The 21,103-nt window shown below is 43.2% G+C and overlaps 1 protein-coding gene across 4 annotated transcripts in view; it reads right to left on the bottom strand.

Moving 5' to 3' along the window:
- The window catches only part of UTRN (utrophin), a 366,390-nt gene that overhangs the window by 301,466 nt on the left and 43,821 nt on the right, over positions 1 to 21,103 (bottom strand). For all 4 annotated transcript variants that reach the window (XM_082756434.1, XM_082756433.1, XM_082756435.1 and 1 more), the window contains one exon: positions 6,658 to 6,719. In XM_082756434.1, the coding sequence (XP_082612560.1) occupies positions 6,658 to 6,719 (62 nt within the window). The remainder of the gene's footprint in view (positions 1 to 6,657; positions 6,720 to 21,103) is intronic.

The raw sequence follows: 21,103 nt of genomic DNA, 5'->3' as shown, positions 1-21,103 counted from the left end.
ACCTGTCACTTAGACACAGTAGAAAGTTTAATTCTACTAAACATTAGGCAGAAGTTTACAGAACTCCAAAGCTGAAAAAGCTTCATTACGTATAATTACTAACAGTGGCTATTTCTTATCACTGTAGGGGGTTTGTTGTTTGTTTTTAAGAGCCAGCTAAACTTCAGCATTGTGACTTGGTTCCTAAAAAAGAAGAAAGTCCTGCTGACCAGGCTGACTACTGTTCTCATTAGCAACTAGCAGTTGCAGGAATGGCTGTGCTTCAGTGTAGTGAGTTTAGCTGACAGTGGCTGAGAAGAACTGACAGACATGACCACTCCAACAGCTGGGAGGGTAACAAACTGAGATCAGGAACCAACAACCTCTAATTCAAGTCCAGAGCACTAACCAAAACCAGCAGTGACTGCAGTCCGTATCAGTACTGCAAGCTTTGAAGTCCAGCAAGGGAGATGCCGTCTGCAGGCTGTCCTTAGAGCAGAGGCCAACAGCAGTTAAGAGGAAGGCAGAAAACTGGCAATTCTCATGCTTTATCTAAATCTAGGAGAGATCAGGAACTGCTTTGTATTATTGCTGTTACGATATAAATTCATCATTCTTACTGTGTTTCATAACCTATAAGAAGAGAAAATATTTATTTTCCTGCATCTTGGTTAATTCACATCCTATTTGACCTATTCTCAGAGGAAGCACTAAGCAGTCCAGTCAAGAAACAAAAAGTGAACTAAAGGGAAACATTTCAAGGCTTGTGTGAACTTTAGTCAGTTCACACAAACACTGATTCTTTTCCATCCAGGTGGTTTCTCAGGCTGATGCCTTTAAGTAAGCTTTGGCTACTTCTATAAGCAAGGCTACATCTTACAGCTTAATTCAGCAGTAGAAAATGACAAGAACAAGTAGACTGAATAATGTCTTACAAAAAAGCAATTACTTCCTTGCTTGTACCACAAAAACTGAACTGGGAAAAGAACTTAGGTGATGTCTCCTTGGACAGATAAAATTGCCTAATCAATCTTTTTGATCTCTATTCTTGCATGATTAACACATTTAACTATGTAATTCTCCTGACCAAAGAAATCCCACCCAAAATGCCTTCAGCTTCAGGTATCCCAGGTCATCTGAAATTAATTATCCTGAATAGGCATGCTTTTGTCTTTGGAAAGATTTATCACATTTGCCAAGAGTCAGCAGTGGAGCAGCAAAATGTCTTCACAAGTATAGGGTCAGACATTTATTATATGGTAAAACAACCCTTAGAGAAAAGAAGAAAATGAAGGTGCAAAATTTTTGGAAGAGATCTATAGGGCACACTGCTCAGAAAGTTAAACAAGATTTTGCATTTATCACAAGAATTAATTCCTAGTGTAATGGAGGAGGTAATGTTTTAATTTTAAAGACACCTTTAAAGCCATCACATTGCAAAGCATTCCAAGTACAGGCTCACCAGTCTGTCCACTGCCCTGACTTCTCTTCTTTATTTTATTTGGTGTCCCACCAGGGGAGAGCTTGTTTAGAGAGCTTGGTTAGGAAAGAGAGGGAAATACATGACAAAATGGAAGGGAGAGACAGCTCCCAGGCACACAAGTATTTTGAAGCTCCTGACACCTTGGAGCAATGCCCCCAGATGGCTCCCATTCAACTGAGAATTTAACATTCATCTGCACCAATGCCTGCTAAAAATAAATAAATAAATATATCCAGCATCCTTTTCACTGAATACCATAAACATCTCCAGGGGTTCAATGTTCTCTCAGCAAGCACAACTTTCTGAACAATCAAGTGTTTTTGCCGTCCCTGTGGGAAAACTTCCCAAATGCAACGAAGATAGGATTCCCCAGGGAAAAGGAAAATCTGTTTGCCCATGCTGGATCTGTGAGCTTCCTCTAGAGTGACAGCACGAAGCTCTGACAGGCTGTGACAGATCTGACTCCACAGATCTAAATTAAGAGATAGGGCATCATGTTTCTTGTGCTGACTCTGGGTCCTACCTGCCAAGTTCAGGAACAGCGGAAGAGGAAAGTAACCCATCTGAAAGCAAACTTGGAAAAGGAATACCTTGGAAAATGAGAACACAAAAGCCAGCAGAGACTGTCTGCTGCCAGATAAAGAAGACAAGTCTAGGACTGCTTACACAAGAAGATGCAAAAATATTACTGACCACACGAGGATCAAATTCTGTAAGGGCTGGCATGGTGAGGAGACAGAGTGGAAGAAGGGGAAAGGAAGGACAGACGGACTAGCTCTGCAGTTTTGACAGGAAAAACTGTGTCTCGCTGGGCAAACAACTACACAACAAAGAAGAAATAACAAGATAGGAAGGGTGACTGAAAACCCTGATTTGCCAGGGTTTGCTGGGCAGTCAAGCTCTCTGGCACAAAAGATTGTAATTGTTAGTGAAGAGAAAACAGGATCACAGGAAGGAGGAGCTGTAAAGATATGTGGCAGGAAAATCTGTACATGAAGCATCTAAAGTGGGACACGAGACTCCTGAATATTTCATCATGCCTGTAAGATATCCTAGAAGCCTTACAGACTTGTCCAGACTGAAAATACAAGTACCCTACCACCATGCTATTTGTCAGCTGAAGTGTCACACGTCTGTATGACTCACCCCAGGCCTGCTGATGTTCCATGCAAATAGACTGAGATTGAAATTACTTAAGAGTGAAAAAGTCAAAATTAAGGTTGATTGCAAAATCTCTGTTCACTCCTGTTATTTATGTGTAACAAATACTGTATGCATACACATTATCAAACAATTTCTGTACCTTCTCCTGGAGTACTGACTTATACTGTACACAGACTGGACCTGCTCAAGCAAGACAAGCAAGAAGCACTGTGCAGAAGAGCTATCTGGAAGTCCTGCCTTAACCCATCCTGTGGTAGAAGTTAAGAAGCACGTATTAAGTGCAGAAAAACATTGCAAGAAGGAAAAATACTGGCACTATGGTTAATGGAGCAGAAAGCTATCCTGTGAAACTGGATTCAAACTCTGCTTTTAGCCAAGAGTCTTTCCGTAATGCTAAACAGAATAACTTAAAACATAGTTTTTTAAGTAATCAGTAACCGTATGCAAGACTGAGACCTCCCTAGACCATTAAGCCCAGTCCTTGATGACACAGGCATCATCGTCTTGAAGTCCCTTCTCTAGGCTGATCAAGCTCTATCTGAAAATCTATTACATATTTTAGGTGGTTTGCAGAAAAGATGAACCATCTGAGGAGCTCTAGATTATCTGAAGATATTTCCGTAAATATCAAACCCTCTGGATAAGCTAATCAAGGTTTGGTTGGGTAGTGAAAATTAGTAACTACTGATATTTACCTTTATTTTCAATGGCTGTAAATACACAAGACAGTCTCCTGCATTGCGGAAGGGTGCTCTGAAAATATATCCATTAAAACCTGCAAACTAGTAAGCCTTAAAGTCATAGTTTAATGGAAACTGAGGAAAATGCTACCTTTAGCTTCATGTCATGGTTTAGTAATAATGTAGTGTACACGTGGCCATATGCTCAGCGAGCAGAAAAAAATACTAGACAATTGAGTAATAGATAACTGAGGATAATCCATTCTGAGTAACAAAGTTCAGCAGAAGAAGCAGTACAAGATCCTTTTCACTCCTGAAAAGTTCAGTAAAGCATACAGGTAAGGTACATTAATTCTAGCACTTTTTTCCCCACTTTTGACCTCCCAATTTTAGAACCTGAACACCCTTTTTTCAATGCACAGTCATAAATACGCAGCCACAAAAATAAAATCAAACTAATGCAAGAGGTGACACGGGAGTGTCAAAGATATAGAAAATACAGTTTTAACATATGTTCTTCAAACATAATAATTATCCATACAGTTTGATACATTGATTAGTGGGCTATACATAAAGAAACAGCTAAACCCGACTCCTAAAATTACACTGGACAGAGCAATGGAAAAAGCATATAGGGAAAAACACCACCTGTGGCTCAAGATAAAGAGCTATGCTGAAGTGTTCTGCGTTAGTATTTGTTTCAATGTCAACTTCCCTATTGGTTAAAGTGTGGTAAAACAGATTATTTATCCAACAATTTTATAGTGGCTACAATCTACAAAACAGCTAGATTCACTTTAACAAAATATCTCTGCTATGTAACCATCATAGGCTTGGGAGTAGTAGTACATATTGCTCTGCCAAGGTGAAAATTTCTGTAGTAAGCACTGAGGCTTTGTTGAGTGCATTTATTGACCTTAAGTCTCCTTAATCCACTTTAAATATACTTGTGTCTACATTTCAAAAATAAGCGGAAGTAAGATGCATTTAAAGTTTATATGAAGGGCACAAAAACAATTTACTGTACTCTAAAATAGAGCAACAACTTTTATCAGGTGCCCAAAGCAGGTATTGGCACCTCCCAGCATACTCAAGCCTTACTGTGTATCAGTCATCTACCTATTCTCTGATGCGAGAACAGAGACACCGCTCTCTTCCTAGATCCTTTCTAAATCTACACTGAATTGGTTTAAATCATTCAAGTTAAATAATTTTGAGTACATTGTACAATGGCATACAAAAATCTTAAAATTGCAAAAACAGATTATAGAGCCTCAGTTGTTTACATTTTGCATTTATGCATCTAAAAGAAGTTGGTTAGGTAGTGAAAGACATTTAAGGTGGAAGGACAATTGAAATTCTTAGAGTAAAATTTACAATTCCATACAAAATTCCCAAGTTTCTCTTTCATTTTCTCCTAGAGAAGTCAGAAACATTCACCCAACCTCTAAAATATCTCAGTCCTACTAAGCAGCCCAATCTAGCTCACAGAAAAGGAATTTTTAACAACTTGCTAAATGCAAAAACTTCAATAACACTAATCTATCTCTGTACATTTTCAAAACACAGTTGAAACTAGACTTCCTTGCACAGGGAGATTTCTGCTTAACACCAGCAATTTCTTTGCAATTCAAACTTTCCAGTTCATGAATCTTCATATATCTTGATCTTAATATGGAAATGTAGGCATGCTCAAGTTTGAATTAGATATGCAGTAGTCAGGAGTATGTCCTTTAATATAATTCTCTTCAATTATTAACATAGCTTTCATAACTTCAGGTACTTTAATGGGCCATGAAGTCACCAAGTTATTTCAAATTCAACATCTGTCCACACCCTCCAGGCAGGGAATTCCAGGGACTAAGCAGGATCTGTGCAAATACATGGCATAAAAGGAAAAGCCATTTCATAAAATACTTCCATGTGTATACAGGTATAAAGGCTGAAAACAATTGTATGTATTTCAACACAAATCACGTCCATAACGCGCAGAAACAAGCCACATAACACATTCTCAGTATCACTACCATTTCCATGTTCATGCCATCTTTAAGCCAGGGTAAGTCTCTAAAAATAAGCCTTCCTTTCTCACCAAGTTTTCACTCCTTACGCGATCCTGCCCTGCCTAACCCTGCTCCCAGAGGACTGTTCTTCTTTTTCAGCAGCAAAGGCAGAATAGAAGTAACCAGTTACACATACACACCACTCCCCTAAAGAGGAAACTAGCCAAGCATGCCTTGGATTAAGAGTGCAGGATATCAGCTTTCAATCAAAACAAAGCTAGGCCAAAAATGAATCAACCAAGGCCACAAGCCTTGCATTGCCCAGTGTCTTATTGCACAGGAAGGGAAGGAAGGTAAATTTTTTTTTTTTCTGCTGACCAAGAACTTCAGAAGGGCAATGCTCCAGCGGAAGCTACTCATTGCCATTGCACTGTCACATTGCTTTAAAGGGCACCAACATTCCCGCTACACTTGCACCAACTTTCAGTACTCCACATGCACGGCCCTTTTCATCAAACTGGGATCACCAGGAGTTATCCTTATCCCACTTTCAGCACCATACTAGCTAGAAGAAAGAAAAAAAAAGCCACTGATTTTACTCTGATCATAGCCCAGGTTCGTTCACACTTTCAAACTATAAACGAGGGAAACTTCCCACAGGCACAGCATGCCTGGGCAATGTGTCATTTTTCACTATCAGCAGAATGGCATAAAAAGCAGGCTTTAAATAGCATCCCAAAGCAACCACCACTTCCTTTCTCTTCTGAAAGCATAAAACAAGCACCTCAACAAGTCTCAAGTCAATAAAGAGAATTAAAAGAAGAAATGTACAGCATGAGAGCCAAGGAAAAATCAAAATGAGCAAGCAACTATACAAGATTTCACACTCAAGACTCAAAGTAGCAATACTAGGCGGCCTCAACTGGAGGTGTGCAGAGTGCTTTGGATGAGTAAAGCTGACTCAGCAGCACAGAGTAAACAAGGTGACAAGGGCTCAGAAGCTAATTTAATGCACTCATGCAAAAATAAACTGTTTGAAGTAAGAGGACTAAAAACCAGACACCACCTTACAGATATCTACATATCTGAAAATATTAACAAACAGAATCTTTCATTTTGAGTTTTTAAATCAGGTGGATAGTATTTTTTTGTTGTGAGAAATGCTTATGTGCATGTGGAAAGATGGAAGGAATATATATTATTTTGTTTAGCAGAGGTATGTTTTCATTAGGCATTTTGACACATTTTACTAAGAGTATTCTACAAAAGTAAAAGCAAAACATTTAACCAATACTGTTCTAGGCAATACATCACAAAGAATAAAGAAGTATTTTCAAACTAACGTTACCTTGGAAAACCGAGCATTTATCCATTTTGTAAACGTCTTTTTCTGTACATCATTGTGTTCATCTGGAGAGACAAAATAAGAAAACCATAAGTGAAAATGCATTCTTCTTAATCTTAGCTTGTTCAAAGCAGGTCATATTAAACACTGCTCAGACTCAATGGCAGAGGTGTGGTATTTTTCTTAAACCCAACCTGTCAATAAAGCTACTGAAACCTATACCTAACTTTGGTACTTGAAGAGTCATACAAGTGTTTCAGCCTTGACAGCAATCACAGTATCTACTTCGCATTAGGCTCAGCATCTCAGCACGGGGGCAAAGTCACAGGCTTCTCAGTGAAGAGCAGCATCCTATGAAACCATGGGCTCTTGATCTACAGACTTTGTCAACACTTCTTCATCCTGAAGCACTATTCTAAAAACTGCTGAGGTACTTCCTTATGCTTCCAGTGCAGGTAATAGCCTCCTTCAGGAAGGAGATAACTGAGCTCACATGTCCTGAAGGGATGGGGAATGCCACCACTGGGGGCCAGCCAACAGCTGGAAGGACTGGGCAGGATGAGGAGGAAGGATGGGAGAGCACCTACGGGTCAAAGCACAGCGAGGAGCAGTGGCCTCCAGCTCAGCAGAGAGAAGGCAGCTTTCCAGACTGATCTTAAAAAATACATTTAGAAGTCAGCTGTAGTTTTACAGAGTCCGTCCTATTAAACCAGGCTGTCACCTTCAGCGTAGCTCTGGCCATACCACAGAACACCTCTCAGGTAAGCTACACAGAGCAGTGCTGAGGGCCAGGCAATGCCTCATCACCTGCACTTAAATGGCAGTGAATTACCTGATGACTACAGATGAGGCAAAGGAAGTTCACATACCTTGACTTCTCAGGCCTGCTTGCTGCAGCCAATGAGGAAAAGAACTGGATGTGTATAGCCTGTCACAGACCTTAACCTCAAACCTATGCAGTGGACCCCAGCCAAGGCAGGCAGTGCCTTCTCCTGGGCAAACACAGTCAGAATCATGGGATGGTTTGGGTTGGAAGGGACCTTAAAGACCATCCAGTTCCAACCCCCCTGACACAGGCAGGGACACCTCCCACCAGACCAGATTGCTCAAAGCCCCATCCAGCCTGGCCTTGAGCACTTCCAGGGATGGGGCATCCACAGCTTCTCTGGGCAGCCTGATCCGGTGCCTCATTATCCTCAGAATAAACAATTTCCTCCTTATATCTAACTTAAACCTACCCTCTTTTATTTTAAAGCCATTCCCCCTTGCCCTAACCCTACACTCCCCAACAAAGAGTCTTTCCCCAGCTTTCCTGTAGGCCCTCTTTAGGTACTGGAAGACCATTGTAAGGTCTCCCCAGAGCCTTTTCTTCTCCAGGCTGAACAACCCCAGCTCCCTCAGCTTATCTTCATAGGAGAGGTGCTCCAGGCTCTGATCATGTTTGTGGCTCTCCTCTGGGCTCATTCTAATACTTCCATGATACCTATAGCCCCAGTCAATACTTCCAGTCTGACAGCTGCAGCCCAGATCAGTCTCCAAAATGTCTTCAAGACTCCATGAACCTCTTGACAGCACAGCCCAAAGATTTGCTTCAAGGCAACCCACAGCCCACTACTGCCCTGGTTGCTCATGTGCAAAACCTCTCGGTGGCAGCTGGCACTGATAGCCCCAAGCCCTTTACTCCAACAAGGTATACCCCACCACGATGTTCAAAACCATGAACACCAGGTCCCTTCGCTAGGATGAAGCCATAACAAGACCGGATTGAAACTTGTAGGTGTTCCACTTCATGAAACCATGAAGAGGGAAAAAATACACACAAGCTGAAGAGAAATGAGATTATGATTAAAAAAGCACCACTTAAAAGATTATACACTTCAAAGAGCAGCAGTTGAGACTGTTCTACAGTAACATTTTACTTACGAATCCATATATATATTAATAAAAGTCACAGAATATGACCAGATGATGAGAAGGAACTCAACTTTTCTTGCATACTATGCACATCCGAAACTGATGCTATCTCTGATGTACCTACCCACAGATATGTGGGCTACTGGTGCACTGGAACAAATGACCACGTGTTTGTTTTAATATAACAGACATGAATAAGAAAGGCTCAGCTGAGACAAAAGAAGCCAAATTGGTGAGAAATGGGGTCTCAGAGCAGTTTAGATTTAATAAGCTTTATGAAAAATTTTGAATACAACCTCAGTTCTGAGTTCCTTTGAGGTTACCACTCAAAAAGTCAGCTTATAGCATGACAAAGAGTCCACGTCTTCTACAACACAGTGGACAGCAGTCATTATTTCACCTCTGTGCTTCTCTTTTTTGCCATCTATTGCTGATCCAGTGCAGCCTCCTCCTCAGCTGCACCTTAAGCTCAACCAGAAATCCAAGGTAGCCCAAGAAAAAGGTTTTGTCAAAGAGTTTCAAGATACCTACAGTACATAAGCATCAGGCCATGCTTAAAACACCTCTTTGAGATTCTAGGTGGTATTGTGGGGGACTACAGTTACCTAGAAGACCTCATTAATCCTGTTGGACTCCCTCAGTGAAACAGCACTCCTTGACATTGAAGACAGGTAGGATCTACCAGCACAATACTCTGTGCCAAATACTCATCTCATAGGATCAAGGGCAGGATCAAGACTTAAAACTCCAAATATAACAGATATTTAGACATTTTTCTTCCTCCACCTTTTTGTTCAAGAGACAGGAACAGACGGGATTATTAACTGACACCAGTGAACTAAAAACCTAGCCTTGCACAAAATTCAGTCCCACAGTCTGGCCACCTCCTGATAATGTACATTAATTGCAAATACTATCTGTATAGAACACATTGAATTTTAAATGTCATTCTCTTTTTAAGCATCATTCAGTAACCTCTTTCCCTTTTCTGCTGATACCCTGAAGTACATACATACACACCGGGATGCTTTCGTAAGGTTAGGTCTGCCTTTCACTTCCCTAAGCTTTTGTGAAAATCAAGAAGAGAAACCCTGACGTTTGGGGGTTTGCATTCTTTTAACATTGCTAATCCTTAAGATGATAAAGGCAAATCGCAAAGGAGACCAAAACTAGCTGCATAAAGAGCAAGAACAGTTCTGAAAACGGCCATGGACGTGTACATGCTGTGTGCCAGGAGCTCTGCACAGCCCAGGCCTTAGGGGGCTTGACCCCTATCAAGGCAAATGTGTAGTGGGAGGGAATACCTCTTGTCCCACTTGGTCCAGCTGGCTGGGCCTTACTCCTGCTGCTCCTCCCCTCCGGCCCTGGTTTGCAAACCTCAGGCCCAGGTCACTCAAAGTGCTTAGACCATATGCACTGCAGTGTTACATGTGACATTTACTAAGAAACCCAGCCCGTTTTCCCTCAGTGCAAATTGAAGGTTTCTGAGGGAGGGGGAGAAAAACAAGTAAATAAATAAAAAAGAAACACTTGACTTCAACACAAATTGACTCTTCAATGGAGATGGGAGCAATATCAATTTATACACTGCATTATCTCTTCAGTATCAGAGCATCCTTTCTACTTTGGTTAAGCGAGGAACTGGAACCTGTATGGCCCTTGTCTCTCTGATGCATTCTGCTCAGTTCTAAAACCCACAGGGGATGCTTTCCCAGCCAGGCCACCCTTTCATATTCACTTTATAAGAGCCTGTGAAACTAGGATTTTTGTAATTCAACATTATAGCTAGGGTTGTGTTAAGCATTCTGCTATAAATCATCAGAAAGAAACTTGAGACCAATATACTGGTGCTTTGTTAACAACAGTGACAAGTTACTTTATCCCTCAAATTAATTTTCTTGAGATTCTTCTGAGTCTGTAAAGCTAACCCCTGGAGGCTGACGTTATGACTCAGATAACAAATTAGCTATATTCAGTCAAAGAACAGTATTACCATTCAGCAAAGCACATGGTACTACATACCATCAATTTTTCACACAAGACATTAAAAATGTCAGCAAGTTGTAGCCAAGCGCGAAACAAATTCAGCAAGTTGCTAAAATATTTGTGTTTCCTTTTGCACTGCCACAGCCTCGATGAATAAGACTGCATAACAGCAAAGGACGGAGTGTGGGCCAGCTTCTGCTTCATCATCCTACCAATTGTTTACCCTAAAATAAAAAGTTTCTGCCTGCCCTCCAGTCACTTAATGGGCTTGTAATGCCTGATGTCAGAACAGTTTTTTCCTCTGAGAGGAAATAAAAGGAAACCAAACACACACACACAGAAAATTACTCTTGTGATGACAACAGAGAAGAGCAAAGCTTCCTACTCCGGATGCTTGTTTGCTATACAGCACAATGCATGTCCATACAACCAAAGTATGCTCACAACAAACGTCTCTGATGAACAAGTGCCCTGATGTCCTGGCATTTGGTCGCCACCAGTAGTCACTTTTATGGCCTTATGTACCTCCTCCACTGTCCCTTAATTGTACTGGGGCACTTTGAAACTGCAGTTCAAGTACAAGTTATTACCTTGCAAATATCATGTTCAGGAGGAAAACGATCTAAAAATAGAGAGGTAAAAACCAAAAACCTCACTGGATTGTGGTTTGCCCTTTATTTAACCTCCACTTCTTACCGAGAGCCAGCTTCCTTATTTCCCCCAAATGCATTATGTGCTTACATGACAGAACTACGCTATTCAGTTTTTGAAAGACAAAAGTTATCACACCCAAAATAGCTGGCAGAGCAACACGTATAATGAAAGTGCCCTGGAGAAGTGTACAGACTAGACTAGGCAAATCTGCATCTCCTTTGCCAACCAATCTAGCACGAGATACCAAGGGTCATCTTACATTTGAAAACGTAAGTAAAGAGGTGGGGAAGGCAAATTTAAGTTCTCACTTAAGCTCAGTGAAGGAATTTAGAAATAAAAGAAGGAATTAGCCTGTGGGTTTCAATTAAGAAACTAGGAATTAAAGTTAGAAACATCCCTTTGCCTCCAGGCAAGCAGGAGCATCTATCACAGGCACTGCCCCGCCCAGGACTAGCACACACCTGCCAGCCTGACATTAACAAGAAGAGGTGGTTTTATTCTCACATGCAAGATTTTCTGGACTTTAAAAACATTTTGGAAGTAACTATTTATGTCAAACAAACTCAGACTAATTCACATATAAAAAGACATAAAATAAGCATTGAAAATTTAAGGATGGAAACCAGAGTATTTTCATCCACCCTAGCATAAAGCCAGGCAAACCACAAAGCACTTCAGACCACGTAGCTCACAGAAGAACCTCCATGCTCATCTTGAGCACTGGGCCCTGACTTCATTAACACAGAGTAAGCCTAATTAGCAGCTTTTTTTATTTTGTGTCTGTGTGTGTGTGTGTGCATGTATTTTGTTGTTTTTGTTCTTGCTTTCAAATAAACAGCAAGCGAAACTTCAGGTTGTGCTGCAGATCCCTCTGCTCTCACACTGCCGTGACAAAGCAAATGGCTCCAGCAGCAAGGTACCCTCTTTGTAGGCTTTGGCCTTCATGCTGCAGCTTCAATCCCTGCAGTTGGTGGGCTGTACAATGGTTTCCTTCACCCCGTCTCTTTCCATCAAACCCCAGCAGCTGGGCAAGAGCACAGTTATAGGAATAGTTTCTCTAACAAAAGAGTAATGGCGCCTGTCTACGGCAACTCCTGCACAAAACGCAGTTGGCCAAGTCATAAATTCTCTGTATAGACTCAACTACAAAATAAGCACTGCTAAAAAAAAAAAAAAAAAAAAAAAAAAAAAAAAGAATTGAAAACCTTGCACCTCGCTCCCTGGTGTTTCCCAACAGACACTGTCTGAAACAAACCACCACAGACCAGTAATGAGGAACCCCTGTGGTTCTCACTGAAGTGTGCTGTGAGTCTAAGCTAAATTGGATTTACTTCACAATAAAAAAAGAAAATCCCCCAGCAACTGATAACTTAGAAGAAGGCATCCTCACAGCTGAAGCAATATTAAAATAGCTGTTCCCATACCTCCCAGCAAAAACAATCCAACACACCACACTGCCGGTCTCAGCGTGTCGGAATGGTGTTCAGAAGGAACACAAAGCTCAGGGACAGAAATAATGCTGCCACGCCACACAGCAGGCCTGCTCCAACTCCCACGCTTGTCAGCCAGCAACCTAACTGTTTCCACGTAATGACAGTGCCAAACCAACAATCCCAGACAAGGTGCCCCAAAACCTACATGGGGCTGCTCCAGAGGGTGCGTCACAACTCCCTGTACCCGACAGGAGCAAGGAGCAGCACAAAAGCAGGCAGGAGACAGCAGTGCAGGTGGAAGGGTCTGGAGAGAGGGGAGGCATGAACTTTGGACTCTCTCCTGCTCAAACCAGGCCTCCCAGGTCAGTCTCTAGGCTGCCACAGCTTTGGCAAGTTGTGCTGCCTGCCTGGTTGTCGTGGTTCCGCTCGAGTGGGCAGCCGAGCTCCACCACAGCCGCTCTCTCACTCCCCCTCCTCAAAGAGGAATGGGGAGAAAATATGTGAAAAGGGCTCAAGGATTGAGATAAGGACGAGAAAATCACGCAATAATTATTGTAACGGGCAAAACAGACTCAGCATAAGGAGATAGTAAGATTTATTGCCTACAACTAACAAGCGAGAGAAGTGAGAAAACAAAGGAAAAAAAAAACAAAAGCACCTTCCCCCCCCATCCACCCTCTTCCACCTCCTCCCCCCGAGCGGCGCAGGGGAACGGGGAATGGGGGTTATGGTCAGTCTACAGCGCTTCTTCTCTGCCGCTCCTTCTCGGTCACTCTCGTCCCCTGTGCTGTGGGGTCCCACCCACGGGATGCAGTCCTTGATGAACTGATCCGGCGTGGGCTTCCCACAGGCAGCAGCTCTTCCAGAACTGCTCCAGATATGGGTCTGTACCACGGGGTCTATCCCTCAGGAGAAAACTGCTCCAACCTGGCTCCCCCATGGGCAGCAGCTCCTGCCAGGTCACCTGCTCCTGCGTGGTCTCCTCTCCACGGGCTACAGGTCCGGCCCGGAATCTGCTCCGGCAGGGGTCTTCCACAGGCGGCAGCCTCCGTCGGTGCAGGGCCACCTGCTCCACCGTGGTCTCCTCCACGGGCTGCAGCGTGGAACCCTGCTCCACCGTGGTACTCCATGGGCTGCAGGGGGACATCCTGCTTCACCATGGTCCTCACCACAGGCCGCAGGGGACTTCTGCTCCGGCGCCTGGAGCACCTCTCCCCCTCCTTCTACACTGACCTTGGTGCAAGGCTGTTCTCTCACTCCCTTGACTCTCCCGGCTGCTGTGTGGCGCAGCGTTTTTTCCCTGTCTTAAATATGCTCTCACAGAGGCGCAAAACAACATCGCTTATTGGCTCGGATCTGGAAAACAATGGGGCCCTTCCCAAACATGGGGCAGCTTCTAGATCTTTCTCACAGAAACCACCCCTATGGCTCCCTGCTACCAAAACCTTGCCACGTAAACCCACTACACTGGTAAGCCAGCTCTAAGAGAAGACAGACACAGGGGTGACCACAAACATCGCGCTGCGCAGGCAGACCCAAAGGAAGACCCCGATCATTCGGGCAGAGCTCTCTAATGACAGGCTCCCCATTTCTATCCATCAGCTCCCTAAGTTTTGGTCGAGCCAACCAGCATCTGCTCCCAGTTTAAAGACAAATGACTGCAATAAAGGTATCCCAAATACCTCTATAATGAGGGTAACTGCCTTGGGTAGTAACGCACACCCTGTAGATACCAGGGGACAGGTGTCACCCACAGGGACAGGAGGAGGAAGCCCCTCTCACCATCTCCCCAAGATCCCAGCCCCCACGGCTGGCATATGGGGAAGGGAGGAGAAGGGGGGACAATTCCTGCCCAGTTCTGGCAATTGAGATGTTTCCAACCAGGCAAACACTGAGGCATTGAAAAGAGGGAGTAAATCTGTAGGCATAATAAAAAGGTAGCAATTACAAACTAGATTTACTGCAGCTCTGTTTGTTACGAACACAGATCAGGTCTCTGCATTTCTGAGTGGTTACAGAGAGAACAGAATCACCTTCTGCAAGTTCATGTTAGCCATCTGCCCTTTTTTCTCTGTCCAAATTAGAACTATTATTAGGTTTGCTTGCATTTGCGGAGGTGATTCATAGGATATCATGTCAGAGGGATCATTGTGATCATCCAGTGTAATCTCCTGCATAACACAGGAGCCATCCCCACAAAAAGCCCATCTGCATACCAGAAGGAAGCAGACACAACAGATGTTAGAGACCCTGTGCAGACCCAAGTAAGCAGTACTGCTGGGGCAGAGAAGGAAGCCGAGCCATGAACTGAACATATGTAAATTTCTGTTACTTACAGAAGGATTTTAGATTTTACAGACATCACAAAAAAACTTTGTTGAACATCTCCAGGAAACAATGTTCACGGTGGAAAAGACTTAATGTCCTTTTCCACCTATTGTGATACTTTGTGGCAAATCTTCTTAGAAAAAAATAACAAATCTTGCACACAGTAGTAAATTTTTCAAAAGTTTTATTTTTCTCTAGGCAATTATTAGAGCTGATGTGGCAGATAGAAATACAGTGATATCCCAGAGGCAACTGTTGAGAAGTACTATCAAAGACACAACATACTCCATGTGTTGCTCTTCCTGGTCCTGGAGCTCTGCCCAGGGCCCACTCTGTTTGCGTCAGGCCAGTTGCCGGCTGCAGTAAGGCCAAGTGGCTGTGCTTCAGAGAACAAAAACCCAGCTGCACAGATTGCATTGTGCTGTGACAGACAGGTAAAGACAGAAGCGCTCTGCCAAGTTTGCCTTCAAAACACTGAACTTCCACCCCTTATAGACCAGCCTTTTATCCCAACTCTGTTAACCCAGATGTTTCCTTATCTCCCTGTTCCAAAATCCCCAACATCTGCAGTCCCAAATTCCCCTATTCTGTCTTCTCACTCCCAAATACCAAAACATTTCCTGACCCTTCAGAGCTGCCCATATTTCTCCCAGGCTTTCCCATCCATCTCTCCCTACCTCGTCCAAAATCTCCTTCCACCATAGCTTTTCATCATTCTTGCCCTAAACCTCCCTGGGTCAACAGCTTTCCCTATACAAAATCAAATCACTTCCCAAGAAGTCAACTGACAATACGTGGCTCCTGCATATTACTAATGCACACCAATTTCCTAAGAAGTAGACTAATGTTGAATGCTTGGCTTCCTGCACATTACTACATGACCCACTGGTATCAGCTCCTCCCCACAAGTTCTCTGGTCTCTCACTGCAAGCTCCCACCCACTTCTTCAGCATACAAGGTAACAGCAGCACACAGTAGGACGTGCACCAGACTGTACCCCCTCCACACACAGACAGACCATCCACTAGGGAACATGAAAGACATCTACACATTAAAAAAAATCCACCAACAAAAATTCTCTTCAGCAGAGGCACTGTGTTCAGGGCCTCATCTTCCTTCAGCCACTGGTTTTCACACTGTAGCTATTTAGCTAGCTTTGTGACAGTAAAATTGGTTCAAATCTCCTACTAGTTAATCCAAAGTAGATTAATCAATACATTTCAGAAGTATATGTTGTTAACATATTGAAAAAATTACACAAAAGCTATGTAAATGTTTCTGTGAGTTAACCAAGTACGACCTGGTACAACGATATAGGTCCCATTTCAGTGACAGCCACATGCAGGCTAGAGTTACTTAAAAACAAGTGGAATGTGCAATCCTGTGGAATTTAAGTCTTTTCTAGTAATCCAACGTATAAAACATTCATAACAGAGCAACTAGAGCAGCTGAGTTCTGCAAAGTCAGGGTAGTAGTTTTATGGTTTTGATTGCCAGAAGTTTCTGACAGATTTTGGAAATTCAGTCTTAAGACCCCTCCCCCCTCCCCCCCCCCCAAAAAAAAAAAGCACATAATTGGATTTCAACCATGGGAGGCGTTGTTTTGTTCTACACTTCCCAGTACTAATTAACTTAAGATTTTTTAAAAAGAGATCAGTGAAGAATTGTCTTAGAGGAGTAAGCTGTCACTTGGAACAAGATCTCCTGACAAAGAGAGAGACAATTAACAGCTATGTTGCATTTATCTGTTGCAACACTGTAAGCATTAAAATCATTAAATGCGGTACCATTAAAGGCCTTCAACTGCTTCCCTACTAGTAATACCTCAGGCCATCTTACAAGTATTACTCAAGCATCATCATCCACACAAATCCAGCCCTGTCCACGCTGTTCCCAGGAAGTCTCTGGCAAACTTTTGCATTAGTGTTTTGACAGAAGTCACAGACTGATCATCTAGTCCAGCTACAACAGGCTGCCCAGGGCCATGTCCCATCAGGCTGTGACACCTCCTAGGAGGAAGACTCCACAACCTCCCAGGGCAGCCTGCACCAGTGTTTTATTAAGTATCAGTGGAATTGTCTTGGTTTCAGTTTGTGCCCATTGCCTCTTGTCCTGGCTCTGGGAACCCCTGAGACGAGCCGGGCTGTGCCTTCTTTGCACCCTCCCTTAAGGTATTTGTGTGCAGTGATGAGATCCCCCAATCCCCCTCTTCTCCAGGCTGAGCAGCCCCAGCTGTTAGCCTCTCCTAAGAGAGATGCTCCAGCCCCTTCACCATCCTCCTGGCCCTTCACAGGGCTCACCACAATGTGTCCATGCCTCTTGTACGGGGGAGCCCAGCACTGGACACAGTACTCCAGGTATGTCTCACCAGCGCTGAGTAGAGGGGAGCATGTCTAAGAACACGCAGCATGTCTGTTGGAAAGGAAAGGAATGGAAGAAAGGAAGCAAGCTCCTGTTTCACCGAGCACTGCATGATCTTCTTTCACAAATGTGTCAGCATCCACCTTAAAGCTCAGCAAGTGACTTGCTGGAAAGCTGCTGGCTGACAATTTCAGTTCACAGACTGAGTACCAGAAAGCTTCCACATTCTTCTGTGGCCAACTCACAGCCATTTATTCACAGCATTACATGCTTCAGTTCTTCACAACCAGGACTCACACCAAACCACATTACTCTTACTAATCCCCGGTGCAGGCAATGCTTGAAGACAGAATACAGGGAAGGAGCAAGCCCCAGGCCCAAAGTGTTCCTCAAACTGACCTCAGCAACAACGTGGAGCCCAGTCCTTACAGAATGCAAACAGGCAAATACAAGAAAAAGGCATAAATTGTTTATTTTGTTCCCAGACATGTTAAGTCTGAACTTCATTAGCTATTCCATTGTTTTCCCACGGATCAGTCATGCTGATGCCTGTAAATTATTTACCTCAGCCTATTAACCTTTGTAATTACTAAGAGGAAGCCTGACATGTAGAAGGTTTAAAGGAAGTCCATAAAATGCATTTGCTTTAGTGGTGCTAAAGTAAAGTAAAGGGGAAGCAAATGAAATAACAAATAGGATAACCAAAGAACTACAATGCAAATGCCTGTAAGAGCAAGCCACACCAGAAGTGCTCTGATTTCTACTCCTAAAATACTGCTGCAAGTTCACCACAGAAACTATGACCCTAAATTAACCTATTCCTATCTTCACACAAGCTACCTAAAACACAAAGCATTTTATACTGCTACCTAGTAGTAGTGAGGAAGATGAAGCACAAGGCATGTCCATCTCCTGAGATGGACTGAGTATTGCATTTTGCAGCCATATTATTTTGCTGGTCAAGGAAAACTGACATTGCCCCACTGGGGATCAGGAAACCTTTGTGCAGAAAAGCATGATGCAGATGAAAACTTTGAACAGTCTGCATGTAGAGGAATTACTATTGCTCCAGAAGCAAGTGGCACCACAGTCATAAAGGTGAGTTATCCAGTTCATGTACTTACAGAGACACCTTAATAAGGAAAGAATGAAAGAGAAAGTGAAATCAAGCAGTCGGAAAGGTCCTTTCTTATGCCTGCTGGCAAAGATGAGAATTTTCTCCTTTGTCACTTGATCCGATCAGCAGTAGGCTGAGGCACTTCTATTCCTACATCCTAATTAAACTCATGTTTCCTTCCCCAGCTTAGTCATTAATTAGCCCCCAAAGTTGCACCCCCCTCCTTGATTAACTGCTTTGGAAGTACGTATATATCCTGCAATTGTCAAACAGAATTTATCTGGAATGCATTAAAACAAGCATTTATGCAATCAAGCAAGACACTGATCATCAGCAGGAGCCTACACAAGACTTCTCACTTCATTACAGAAAGCTCCCATGGGACACACCGCCCCAACCAGGGCGCCCAAAATTGGAGAGTATGCAGGAACAGAACGGTGAAGCAACCAAAGCTTAAAGCCTGTCATGGCTTTGGCAGAACCTGAGCCAAGGAATTTCAGCAGCCAATTGTTTAGGTAAAGGATTATGTGCGCGTAATTCTGATCCCTGTGCTTTTATTATTTAATGGCCAGCTTTTAGGAGCACTGTGATGAAACCTGTAATAATGTGGGTTTTAAGTGCCGTCACTAACACACCGTAAGGTTTTGTGAGGGCACGTGAAATCTGGAACACATTTCACCTTTGCCAGCCTAGAAACTGACTACACAGAGAGTAAGCTCGCCTAATGAAAGCGGGTAATTACGAATCAGACTCCTACCACCGCCTCCAGCAACAACTTCAATAGATCGGTTATGCTCACAGGCGTAATCCTCTCCTGGGCACGTGTTCGGGAAGGGTTCTTGCGCTGCACCCCGGCCTTTCAGCAGTCATGCACCGCACGGGCTCGGGATGGGCAGCAGCTGCCAAGCTGGGGCACCCCAAGGGCTCGCTGCCCCCAGCTTTCTGCCCCACTTGCTGCCAATGGCAAATGTCCCGGCAGCAGGGCAGGTGCTGCCTGCACCTCACTGAGGCTGAAGTCTTCAATATATATATATATATATATATATATATATATATATTTTTTTTTTAAGATCTACTCAGGAATTCTTCTGAAGAAGGACTATTTCCTAAAGAAATGTGTATCCTTGTGTTTGAGTGACCTCTGAAATGAAAACTGGCTTACAGCGCAGGAACAAACATTGTCAGGCTTAGTCTAAAGAAGGTTTTCCACCACCAATAGGCATAAGTCAGCACCTAAGCACTGACATACCCTGCTAAGCTTTGGTGCAACATGACATTGGGTTGGTATACAAAAAACACCTATGTACATGACTAGTAACAAACCTCTGGCATAGCCGAAGTTGTGTCAAGGAAAAAAACTTTGGCTGGTTTAAATCATTTATTTTGAAGAGAAGAATATAACTACATGGCAAGTCAACTCCTTCTGCCAGTGAGCAAGGAAGGCTATGCAGCAGAGCAGAAGGAAAAAGTACGAAATACAAACTCTATCATAAACGCTTTTGTCAGCTACAATTTCCTCAATTCACAGGTTCATCCTGAAATGCAGAGTATTTGGTCTAGGATATTTTAATTGATAAAAATACTTAGACCTTTACAGTGTAGTACTAGCTTAAAAACAAGGTCAGCATTTAAAAAAAAAAAAAAATCTGGAAGAAAAAAGGGACAGGACAGCATCACCATTGCTGAGTCACAGAAGGCAAGAGAGAATTTCTCCAGAAGCTTTCACACCACCACCCACCCTCACCCCACCCCAGAAAGAAAAATGATTTGCAAGTAGCATCAAATAACGTTACTAAGTAAAAACAGAGGGGACTGAAAAAACATTTCCAGCAAACCTCCCAAAACAAATACATGACAGAAGCACAGCTAAAATGAGAGCTGGGCTTAAAGGCACAGCTCAGTACCACAGCTGAGCCAGATTCTGAGCACCTTACTGCCAGCTCTGGCTGTCCCGAGGGCTGGCCATGGGACCTGCCCACCAGAGCACTCCCAAGCAGCAGCCAGCTCCAGCGAAGCACAGCCGGATCGCTCCGATGCATGTGAGCAGGTTGTGAAGGGGCTGGATTAATGTTTATTCCTTCAGAGGTGAAAGGGCAACCAAGGGCAGGAGAGGACATGACGAATAGGCAGGTATACAGTCCTACAAGCATGCAAAAGGACTGGCTCTTTATCAAAGCAAAGAGAAGCACTTTCATGTGGTTACCCAATGGCGTTAAGAGAGCCTTGCTTTCTGTTTAACACATATTTGCACTTATCTGAATGGAAAAGCTACCGTAACAAATTAACTTCATGCACATTTACAAGACTTTCAAATTTCAAAGTCTCAATAAAATAAGGCACTTAACCTATCACAAAGCTCAGTAGTAAGGAAAAAACAAAAACATGCATCTCACAGACTGCAGGTTATGAAAACAGAACGGAGCACATTAACACAAGTAGGAGGAGGAAGGTTTCTGAAACGTGAGAAGGACGTTACCATCTCAGAAAGATGGAGACACATCAACAGGGTGAAATACAGGTACAAAACAGAAGTCACAGGTCCTTAAGACGCTATAGCCCATACATGACCTGCCTTTGAATTGTTGGTTTTATATACTATAAGAGTGGGGAGAAAGGGGAGAATGTATCCAGAAAGTAATTAACACAATTTTAGATCC

This window comes from Aythya marila (assembly GCF_965140915.1).
Source record: "Aythya marila genome assembly, chromosome: 3".
In the NCBI taxonomy this organism is placed as follows: Eukaryota; Metazoa; Chordata; class Aves; order Anseriformes; family Anatidae; genus Aythya; species Aythya marila.
Note: the sequence above shows the minus strand (reverse complement) of the source record. Positions and strands in the feature narration are given on the sequence as shown.